Source organism: Ictalurus furcatus, chromosome 15, assembly GCF_023375685.1.
Source record: "Ictalurus furcatus strain D&B chromosome 15, Billie_1.0, whole genome shotgun sequence".
In the NCBI taxonomy this organism is placed as follows: domain Eukaryota; kingdom Metazoa; phylum Chordata; class Actinopteri; order Siluriformes; family Ictaluridae; genus Ictalurus; species Ictalurus furcatus.
In genome coordinates this window covers 24,753,987-24,766,160 of record NC_071269.1, presented here as the reverse complement: position 1 = coordinate 24,766,160, position 12,174 = coordinate 24,753,987, and the positions used below count along the sequence as shown (strand labels likewise).

At 41.9% G+C, this 12,174-nt stretch overlaps 1 protein-coding gene across 1 annotated transcript in view; it reads left to right on the top strand.

Moving 5' to 3' along the window:
- Positions 1–3,440: 3,440 nt before the first annotated feature.
- Positions 3,441–12,174, top strand: part of LOC128618991 (RNA-binding protein 25-like) — a gene marked incomplete at its 5' end in the record, with an annotated part of 163,168 nt that continues 154,434 nt past the window's right edge. Inside the window, one exon of the mRNA XM_053642769.1 lies at positions 3,441–3,578. Coding sequence (XP_053498744.1) covers positions 3,441–3,578 — 138 coding nt within the window. The remainder of the gene's footprint in view (positions 3,579–12,174) is intronic.

The following is a 12,174-nucleotide window of genomic DNA, read 5'->3' as shown; positions in this document are numbered from 1 at the left end:
CAGATCATTTTTTTTTCTTTATATAACAAAGCAAATGAGGGATAAAACACTTTGGGATGTGTCGTTGTTGGAAAGTAATCAACTTTAGGCTGGGAAAAGTAACTCTGCTTTTGTGTCCGGATCACGTGAGGATGTCTCCATCCAATTTGCGAATGTTTCCTTTCACTCACGTGAAAAATTGGAATATCTCATCAAACATTTGCGAATAAAGCACTGTTTACGTCCCGTGTGTTCAAGAGGACAAATCATCACTTCCGCGGAAACTGCCGCATCTCGATCTCCGCCATATTTACTTTTCCTCCAGGGTCGGGGGTTCGATTCCCACCGTGGTCCTGTGTGTGCGGAGTTTGCATGTTCTTCCCGTACTGTGGGGGTTTCCTCCGGGTACTCCGGTTTCCTCCCCCAGTCCAAAGACATGCATGGTAGGCTGATTAACATGTCCAAAGTGTCCGTAGTGTATGAATGGGTGTGTGAGTGTGTGTGATTGTGCCCTGCGATGGATTGGCACCCTGTCCAGGGTGTACCCCGCCTTGTGCCCCATGCTCCCTGGGATAGACTCCAGGTTTCCCCCGTATTTGAAAACAAATACGACTCCTGCTGGCGCACAGTATACAGATAGCTCTGTACTGTACCTCCAGTTCTCCTTGCAGAACAGTCAAGCAATAATTCCTCGACGTGAATAATTCGTCTACACAGAGTCACATGACCGACAGCTCTCACGGTTATTTTCACGAGAAAGCACGGATCTCTCCAGATATAAAACGGGATTGTGTGTGATCCCCGTCTGTGAGCGTGAAAGAAATGATCACAAGCTATAAAACTCATGTAGTGTGAAAGGGTTAACACTTCAGGCACGGAGTCACGTGTAAAGATCCTCCACTTGACTCGAGACGTGACCTTGTCTGTCTCAGCACATGCTCCAGTGTTTACTTTTGCCTCTGAAAGACGTGACATGACCAATTGTTCTTGATAAGAAAGGTTTCAATAGGAGATCAATGATCGATGGAGGTGCACAGATAAAACGGCCGTGTGTGTGTGTGTGTGTGTGTGTGTGTGTGTGTGTGTGTGTGTACACCGCTGAGCCCTGATGACCTTTGCTTTGCCCTTCTGTTGACTCTGCTCACATTATACAAGATAAGTCTACGTGCCACTGAAACACGCTGCCGTAGTCCTTTTGTCTATAGCACTTATTTTGTTTCTCTCCAAGAGGAACGTTTTTATATAAACACGACTCCCTGAGGCAGCAACGACGCTCGTTCTCAAATCGATTCGTCACACGAGATGGTTCGCCTGAACAAAAACAGGAGTAGTTTGGGATTGAAGGTCTAAGACGTGCGTAAAGATGTTTTCCAGACAAAAGAAATCCATAAAAAGGACACGAATTAATTGACGCTCGTTAATTAAAGGAGTATAAATACACAAAATCGTGATGTTTGTTGGTAAACGAGACCTTTTAGCTGTACTCGTGTTCGACGCACGTGAATGGAAGAGGGCTTTGACTGGATGCGCGTCGTGACGATGTCACGTGACGCGTCTCGGCCCGAGTCTGCTGTCATTTTGAAAAACTGCATGCTCCTCGAAGTATTGCGGAGTTTCCTGGAATTTGCGTTCGTTTCTGCGATCGCAAAATGATAGGAAAATAACGATCATGTGATGAAGATCAGGTGATGAGTCACCGGTACCACCCTGCAGTTGAGTATTTGCCTGTAACAGCATGTCCGGAAGTGTTTTATTCTTCTTACACCGCAGCAATTTAACAACAATTATTTTTTGGTACAGTAAGTGTTGTCTTCACCCAAACAAATTTTGTAACAGATTTGAGGCATTATATAATATTTAATCATATTTGGATATTTGTTATATTTTGTTGCTTTTATTGAAATAAATATATATATATACAACATGGCACCTCATGGTAAAGAACTCTCTGAGGATCTGAAAAACAGAATTGTTTCTCTACATAAAGACGGCCTAGGCTATAAGAAGATTGCCAAGACCCTGACACTGAGCTGCAGCACGGTGGCCAAGACCATACAGCGGTTTAACAGGACAGGTTCCACTCAGAACAGGCCTCGCCATGGTCCACCAAAGAAGTTGCGTGCACGTGCTCAGCGTCATATCCAGAGGTTGTGTTTGGGAAATAGACGTACGAGTGCTGCCAGCATTGCCGCAGAGGTTGAAGGGGTGGGGGGTCAGCCTGTCAGTGCTCAGACCATACGCCGCACACTGCATCAAATTGGTCTGCATGGCTGTCGTCCCAGAAGGAAGCCTCTTCTAAAGATGATGCACAAGAAAGCCCGCAAACAGTTTGCTGAAGACAAGCAGACTAAGGACATGGATTACTGGAACCATGTCCTGTGGTCTGATGAGACCAAGATAAACTTATTTGGTTCAGATGGTGTCAAGCGTGTGTGACGGCAACCAGGTGAGGAGTACAAAGACAAGTGTGTCTTCTACAGTCAAGCATGGTGGTGGGAGTGTCATGGTCTGGGGCTGCATGAGTGCTGCCGGCACTGGGGAGCTACAGTTCATTGAGGAAACCATGAAAGCCAACATGTACTGTGACATACTGAAGCAGAGCATGATGCATCTGCAGTATTCCAGCATGATAACGACCCCAAACACACCTCCAAGACGACCACTGCCTTGCTAAAGAAGCTGAGGGTGAAGGTGATGGACTGGCCAAGCATGTCTCCAGACCTAAACCCTATCGAGCATCTGTGGGGCGTCCTCAAACGGAAGGTGGAGGAGCACAAGGTCTCTAACATCCACCAGCTCCGTGATGTGGTCATGGAGGAGTGGAAGAGGACTCCAGTGGAACCTGTGAAGCTCTGGTGAACTCCATGCCCAAGAGGGTTAAGGCAGTGCTGAAAATAATGGTGGCCACACAAAATATTGACACCTTGGGCCCAATTTGGACATTTTCACTTAGGGGTGTACTCACTTTTGTTGCCAGCGGTTTAGACATTAATGGCTGTGTGTTGAGTTATTTTGAGGGGACGGCAAATTTACACTGTTACACAAGCTGTACACTCACTACTGTACATTGTAGCACAGTGTCATTTCTTCAGTGTTGTCACATGAAAAGATATCATCAAATATTTACAACAATGTGAGGGGTGTACACACTTTTGTGAGATACTGTATATATATATATGTGTGTGTGTGTGTGTGTGTGTGTGTGTGTGTGTGTGTGTGTGTATTGCTGAAGATTACATGAGGGACTCGGACACCTGTTAGGCCTGTATTTAGAACCGTATCTGATGAAACCTTTCGCAAGTTTTACGTCGTCCTCCCAGGAGAACAGAGACGGCTAGACGAGACAGATGATGAAACGTATCCTCGCATCTAGACAAAGAGAGAAAGAGAGAAAGAGAGTGAGAGAGAAAGAGAGAGAGAAGAAAGAGAGAGAGAGAGTGAGAGAGAAAGAGAGAGAAGAAAGAGAGAGAGAGCGAGAGAGCGAGAGAGAAAGCGAGAGAGAGAGAGAGAGAGAAAGAGAGAGAAGAAAGAGAGAGAGCGAGAGCGCGAGAGAGAGAGAGAGAGAGAGAGAGAGAGAGAGAGAGAGAGAGAGAGAGAGAGTGAGTGAGTGAGTGAGAGAGAGAGAGAGAGAGACACTCATTTCCAGAACATTTAAGTGAGAATAATCGTGCCATTCCAACAGCGTTCTGTTTAAACACAGCTGATATTCAGTCAGTGATGGAGGGAGAGACGTCAAGTTCACTCTCGTCTTCTGTAAAATATGTTGTTTTTTTGGACCTTCTACTTTACAGAGTGTGTAAACAATTCAACGAAAGACTTGTTTACGCCGTTTCAGAGCTTCTTCTTCTCTGTAAATGAACTTTAACTAGAGTGAAAATTTTTTGACGAGGAGGAGAAAAGAAAAACAGAAGCTTCGCCAATCTGTAATTAATTAGTCATGCCAGAAGACAAAAGAGCTGAAAGGCAAATAGTGGCCAGGCTTTTAAATAAATCCCTCTCTCTCTCTCTCTCTCGCTCTCTCTCTCTCTCTCTCTCTCTCTCTCGGAAAATGCATTGACTCGTCAAACTCAAGGACATCTGATTTGTTTACTGCATCACTGGGTAACTCTGTATATGTTATTTCATAGTTTTCATCCATCCATCCATCCGTTTTGTATACCGCGTATCCTACAGGGTCACGGGGGAACCTGGAGTCTATCCCAGGGAGCATGGGGCACAAGGCAGGGTACACCCTGGACAGGGTGCCAATCCATCGCAGGGCACAATCACATACACACTCACACACACACTTTTTAAAAATGAATGAATTATACTTGTATCCATTTATAGCTGCTTTTAATGCTGAATTTTAATTGGTGAAACAAGTTAGTTAGGTCTTTTTCTCACTTATGTTATAGCAGCTATAAACAGTTGTTCCCTCACCAGTTTAAAAAAAAACCCCAAAACAAAACAAACGAACAAACAAACAAACAAACAAACAAAAAAACCCCCACAGCTTGTCATGTTTCCGAGAAACCGTGAAGCATAAACTCCAATGTTCTGAAGACGTCTGAAAAGTTATAGCTTTACCACTTGACTGTTACAATACAAGTTACTGACACTGGAGACTCCTTCCATAAATGTTCAATAAACATCACTTTACAGAAAATCAACGTATGAACACACATTAAAAATCCGTTTATGTGGAGCATGTCCGTTTGTAAGCTGTTGCTATAGAAACGATAACGTATGAGAACGAGATCATTAACGTAAACCCGCGCTACTGTCAGAGCTGCTGTTCTAGAAAACGGATCAACACCTTCTGACCAATCAGGATCCAGAATTCAACAGCGCTGTGGTATAAAGCAAGCCCAGCGCTTTTGTTCAACATTGAAAGTGAATGAAAAGAAAAAAAAAAACACGACGTAAGAAAACGACAACCATTGACAGCCACGTCCGTGTTATTTTCATCTCTTGTCCACTTCGACGACTAGCTCGGGTTTGCTTTTGTTCGTCTCAATAATGAGCCTTCGTCAGAATCGTTTCGTCTTTTTCAGTCCTGGAATGTTGGACGGCGGCCATTTCCTCACCGAAAAGGATCTTCACAGTAGCCGTTGAAATTCCGGCCGGTCTCTGTTAATCTAATTACCGCGGTAAACTTTTCATTAGCAACAGTTTCTGGCAGCAGCGTCGCCTCAGAAAAGTTGTCCGAGATGCAACACTTACTGATAAAATAAGCACAGATGCTGTCAGTGCGTCCGAGACAAACTCACCATCTGTGACAATTTAACAGAAGAAGCGCTGCACTTTGAAGAATCCTCCCCCCCCCCACCCCCACCTAATCTATAAACACTCTTTATACTTTGAACTGTGCCAAGCTGTGCTAAATCTTTGAGGAGTTTTACTCAGGATTGTCACTTTGAAGCGTCTTTATGCATCTTTAATTTCCACGCCGCCGTCAACATTCGTCGTTCCGCAGGTATCCGTGCGGGTTAATTAGACGTCCGAGATGTAGATGAAGAGCCGGAGATATCTCCTGTAGCGTTATCAGCGCCCTGTATGTGTGAAAACCTGTAATGAAATTAGAGTAGTATGGTGCGCTCCTAAAGTGAGAGCCGCTCGACCTAAATATATCGTGCATATCTTTCACGCCACAGATTTGATCAGGCAGTTCATTCACGTGACGCGTCAGAATCGAATCGAATCGAATCAACAGGCTAGGGTGGGAACTACGAAAACACTGGGTACTTTGATTTGAAATACCATAGTAATACTGGTTAGGACACTGTGTGCTCTCAGAACAGATTTAAATCTTCATGGCATGGAGATCCTGGTCCGTGTTGACGTGATTGGATCGCATAATGGCTGACGTTCATATGTCAGATCTTTCACTTCACTCTGTCGGACTGAAGTGCACTTTGTGTCGGAAGCAGTATGAGATGACTTGGTGACGTGGTACATTATCAAGCTGGAAGTACCCATGACATGATGGTACGTTGTGACCATGTGCATGTGACAATGGGTGAATGAGAAACAGGCCAAAGCGCTTTGTAGAACCTTAGTGGTTCTCATTCACCCATTCACACACACACTCACACACCAATGGTAGCAGAGCTGCCATGCTAGATGCTAACTTGCCATCGGGAGCAACTTGGGGTTCAGTGTCTTGCCCAAGGACGCTTCGGTATGTGGAGTCACGTGGGCCGGGAATCGAACCTCCGACCCTACGATTAGTGGACAACCCGCTCTACCACCTGATCCACAGCCGCCCCGATATTGATATTTTGCACCTGAATGTCTGGGAATACAGTCGTATGAAGAGGACTCAACACACATCCATGTGGGGAACCAGTGCTGAGAGGGAGGGTGGAGGAGAGCTGGAGACCGAGCCTGACGGCCTGAGGGCGGTTAGGGAGAAAATCCATAATCCAAGTGCAGAGATGAGCGCAGAGGCCCAGGTGAAGGACTTTCCTGATAAGTATATCCAGTATGATGGTATTAAAAGCAGAACTATAATCAACGAAAGGCATCCGGACATATGTCCCTCTGTTCCAGGTGCTCCAGAGCCTTGTGGAGCCCTATAGGCGGATTGATGGAGGTCAAAAGTGGGATAAAGGCTAGCTTTGATATGCCTCAGTACTAATCTCTCTAGTCTAAACACTTTGTGATAATGGAATGGAAGTAAGGTAAGGGCAATGGGTCTGTTGTCATTTAAACTGTCTACAGTAGGCTTCTTCGGGACCGGAACGATAACGGCTGATTTAAGGCAGGGTGGAACAATGGCTAGTAAGAGGAACAGATTGAAAATGTTTGCAAAAACAGCAGGAAGTTTGTAGGCACAAGACCTAAGTACCTTTCCGAGGACTCCATCAGGACCTGCAGCCTCTCTCGGATTCACTGACTTAAACATCTGTCTCAACATCTGTCAAACAAACCTCATGTTCCTGTTCAGTCAACGTCTGAGTGCCTGTCTCAGGAGGACACTCCTGAGTGACGTTGCTCTGGAAGTTTGTAATATGCTGCACCCCCTGCCACACACACGTTTCTATCATTTACTTTCTGATTTAAAGGATACTTATTATTACTTATTATGACATAAATAGTTGTAAATTTGAATTTAAATGAATAATGGACTGATAATCATACACGGTAATGGAAACACGGCGTGTTCCATAATTTACAGTTATTATCATGTTATTAATGTTATATAAGCTAACTCAGATAATTAAATAATCTCCATATAGATTGAATTGACACAAGATGATTAGTTTTTTTTCTATTTTCTTATTTTGTGTGTGTGTGTGTGTGTGTGGGATAAAAAGGTATCTTAATACCGGAGTATTGGAAGAGCAATGTGTGTTTTGGCCTGAAGGGGGCGCTCATGCACTTTCCTTTGCAACAAGATGCCTTCGATTTGATTTTGGCCACAATTAGAAAAAAAAAAGACTCAAGGCTCTCTCTCTCTCTCTCTCTCTCTCTCTCTCTCTCTCTCTCTCTCTCTCACGCACACACACACACACACACACACACACATCGTTAACACTCACATTTGACTTCTCTTCTGTCAGGAATTTCATTAACAATTTCAGTTGTCTCTCATTCCGCCTTCCTCTGCACCCCATCCTGTCTTTCTTTCTTTTGTGCTTTCTCTCTCTCTCTCTCTCTCTCTCTCTCTCTCTTTCTTTCTCCTCTCAATTTGAAGATTAATGAATTTATTCATTAATCCTGTCATTCGTTCAATAACTTTCTTTCTTACTTTCTATTTGTCTTTTAACCCGTTCATTCAATCTTTTATCCCTTTATTCGTTTGTTCCATTGTTTTTCTTTCCTTTATTCATCCATTTCTCGGTTTAACCAATTAGACATCAGTTTGAAAATTCTGTTTCTATCCATTTATTCATTCTCAACACAAATCTCTTTCTTTCTTTCCTTAAGGATAAAAACGAATTTGTTTTAATATTCATTGATTCATATATTCAACAACTAACTTTCTTTTTTTTTCCCCAATTCATTCTTTTTTCTTTATCTTTCTTTCTTCAATTCAACCAATTAAGCATCCATTTCATTAAACCTCATCTTCCTATTCATTCGTTCGTTTTTTCTTCTAAAGATGCACACAATTCATGTTCCTATTCTTTCGTTCTTTCATCAGTTTAAAGATACACATCATCTTCATTCACTCATTGACTAACGTTCTCTTTTCATTCATTAATTCATTCTCATTTACATTCATGGCATTTAGCAGACGCCCTTACCTGAGCATTTTATTTCAGTTATACATCTGAGCGGTTGAGGGTTAAGGGCCTTGCTCAAGGGCCCAGCAGTGGCAGCTTGGCAGAGCTGGAGTTTGAACTCACGACCTTCCAGTCAGTAGCCCAGCGTCTTAACCATGATCTACCACTCACTCACTCACTCACATTCATTTGGCTATTTTTTTCTTTTTCTTTCCTTTATTCTTTCTTTCTTTTTCAATTCAACTCATCCATTTCATTAGAGCGCACCTGCGTGCCTGATTTTGTTTTAAAGCTCTCATACGATAGATTTCCATTCATCTGAGGTCAAAAGACACCTTAACGTGCTCATAATTTAATCTGCAGCATTACCTTAACAGCCCCCCAACAATCCCCCCGCAGTGTCACAAACGACTCGTTAAATGATCCGTTCTAAATGATTCATTCTAAACTCCTCCTTTCAGAGAGCATACTCTGCTCTGATTGGTCAGACGTCCCAGTCTGTCGTGATTGGTCTAGCGCTGTCAGCGAGCAGCCGATGAAGACCAGAGGCGGGGGTTTTTTGTTATAAACCTACGTAGGTTAGTACAGGGAGTAAAGTCTGGAATCACTAACGAGTCGATTCAGCTGTTCAGAATCGATTCCTTCATTTGGGAGTCGATAACTCCGTTTGTCGTGCGCTTTGATTTTTGAAACTTTGCAGACTTTTTACATTCACAAACAGCTACGTATATAACACGCTACATGAAAGGTCATATCTGAAAAACCATAATAGGTGCACTTTAAATTTCATGTTCCTGTTCAATAATTCATTCATTCATTCATTTTTTAAAACAGGCACAAATGTCATGATCCTTTTCTTTCTTTCTTTCTTTCTTTCTTTATTGCTTTCTTTCTTTCTTTCTATTATTTTAACATGAACATGATTCCTGTTACTATTCATTAATTAATTTTATTCTTTCTTCCTTTTTTCTTTCTTTCTTTCTTTCTTTCTTTCTTCCTTGTTTCTCTCTCTCTCTCTCTCTTACTTTCTTTCTGTCTTCCTTTTTTCTTTCTCTCTTTCCTTCTGTCTTCCTTTTTTCTTTCTTTCTCTCTTTCTTTCTTTCTTTCTTTCTGTCTTCCTTTTTTCTTTCTCTCTCTCTTTCTTTCTTTCTTTCTTTCAGTCTGTCTTCCTTTTTTCTTTTTCTCTTTCTTTCTTTCTTTCTCTCCTTTTTTCTTTCTCTCTCTCTCTTACTTTCTTTCTGTCTTCCTTTTTTTCTTTCTCTCTTTCTTTCTTTCTTTCCTTCTGTCTTCCTTTTTTCTTTTTCTCTTTCTTTCTTTCTTTCTCTCCTTTTTTCTTTTTCTCTTTCTTTCTTTCTTTCTCTCTCTCTCTCTCTCTCTCTCTTTCTTTCTGTCTTCCTTTTTTCTTTCTCTCTCTCTTTCTTTCTTTCTTTCTTTCTTTCTTTCCGTCTGTCTTCCTTTTTTCTTTTTCTCTTTCTTTCTTTCTTTCTTTCTTTCTTTCTTTCTGTCTTCCTTTTTTCTTTTTCTCTTTCTTTCTTTCTTTCTCTCCTTTTTTCTTTCTCTCTCTCTCTTACTTTCCTTCTGTCTTCCTTTTTTCTTTTTCTCTCTCTCTCTCTCTCTCTCTTTCTTTCTGTCTTCCTTTTTTCTTTCTCTCTCTCTCTTTCTTTCTTTCTTTCTTTCTCTCTTTCTTTCTTTCTTTCTGTCTTCCTTTTTTCTTTCTTTCTCTCTCTCTCTTTCTTTCTTTCTTTCTTTCTTTCTGTCTTCCTTTTTTCTTTCTCTCTCTCTCTTTCTTTCTTTCTTTCTGTCTTCCTTTTCTCTCTCTCTCTCTCTCTTTCTTTCTTTCTTTCTTTCTGTTTTCACTTCAGACAGAGATGATTGTCTCAGTTTTGCATCAGTTCTGTCTCGTTAGGAATTCACTGTAACTGCTCATCATTATTGTGTTCATTATTGTGGCAGGCCGTGTGTGGGATATCAGCCATATGAAATACGCAAGTGTGTGTAACAATGTGCAGTGCATGTGTGCGTGCGTACGTGTGTGTGTGTGTGTGTGTGTGTGTGTGTGTGTGTGTGTTAGAGAGACACTCTGACGTTTAGGACGTGTAATAAAAGCAGCTGAAAGGAGTGTGTGGACGGAGCAGAGTGGAGGTGAGTGTAATAGCAGGCTGCTTCTAATTCACTCTGTACTCTGTAGCGTTACTTTATTGTCCACTTTACAAGTCTTTTAAGAAGGAAATGAGCTGAATAAAATCACCAGTGACCCCCAACCCTCTCTCTCTCTCTCTCACTCACACACACACACACACACACCACTTATAACTGCACCCGTTTTCTCTTTCTTTCTTTTTTCTTCTAATGCGTGTAATTGTTGATACGGTGTACGTTTTCCGTACGGAGTTTATTTCACATGTACGGAAGGAGTCTCCAGTGTCAGGACAGAGGACAGGACACATACCGTAAATGAGGACAGGAACTAACGTGTTTCGTCGGTGTTTTGTATTGCATTTTAATTAACAAAAAAAAAAAAAAAAAAGGCAAATTGCTGTGGTATAAGAGGAATCAAGCATTTCAGGATGTGCTGTTATTACTGTAGGAAAAGACATCAACTTCGATGTGGTGACAGTGACTCTAGTTTATCGCACCGCCGAGTTTTTCCTTTTTAAACCGCATGATACAGAGTGATTTATTAAGTATTCATAGCTCTACCTCGTTATCATAGCGGCGTACATCATTCCACAGATGAATTTCAAGAACCTGTCCGCACACTACTTTAGCGCTCTTTGTTTTTGATGGATCCTCGTGTGATCTATCTATCTATTTATTTATTTATTTTGACCGTTTTGCAGATGAGAAAGATTCAAGGTTTCAACCTGAAACGATTGCAGATTTCTTAATCCCTCCACCGCTTCCCGCGGCTGTAGCCGGACAGAAGCTTTCCCGTGGATTAATGGGCTTTACTTCAGCTCGTGGTGTTCTTTTCCTCTCAGCGTAATGTCACATTATTGTGACACTCTGAGATCATATTACGCAAACGAGGCAGCTGTGTTGAATGTTTCACGCACAGATGGGTTGTAGAATGGCGCAGGAACATTATGAATACGCAGTGAGCGGACTGCGAGTGCGCGTCGTGTTTCTGTAAATGTGGAACCGGTTGCGCATTGGCCTTCAGCCTACGGAAGCTCGGGTGTTTCAAACTGATGACGGTGTGTGGATTATGCATATTATTATTATTATTTTTTGGCAGGAATGTCGATATATTTTGTGCGTGTGTGTTTAATTTTAAGCACCGTAGGTCTAATATAGTGTGATGTGTAAAGCATGCACTCATGTGTGTTTAGTTAATTGCTCACCATCCTGAGAACACCATTCTCACAGGGAGGCATGGTGGTGGTAGCACCAAGAGCTTTACTCTTGTTTGTTTCTCTGACTAAATCACTCTTTATCTGGTCGCTTGGGATGTTCAGTGATTGCAATATTTCTCTGGATATTTTTCCAGAACTTTCTTTCAGACTTGTTTTAGTAGCACGTTGGTCATCATGATGTGGTTTGTGTAGGTGCTGGTACGTTCTCTAACAAACCCTGTGATCTCCCAGGAACGGGTGTATTTATACTGAGATCAGGTGACACATTATTTACACACAGGTTGACTCCATTTATCTAATTATGCCACTTCTGATTGGAAATTGTTTGCACCTGCGCTAATTTTCACAGAGTTTCATAGTCATGGGGTGAATACTTCCTTAATCACGATGTTGCCATTTTTTATTTGTTAATAATTTTGCACTATATAAGCTATTTTATATTATAGCCCAATATTATGGGCTATTTTTTTTGTGGATTCGTGACATGTAGCATCATGGTATAGCATCCTGTTGAGAGTTACACTTGGCTCTGTTTACACCAAGCATGTCTCGGTATGTCTGAAATCATATCATTGAGTTTACTAAGGCTGTAGTACTTCATGTAAATTGCACCTGGGAGTCTTGGG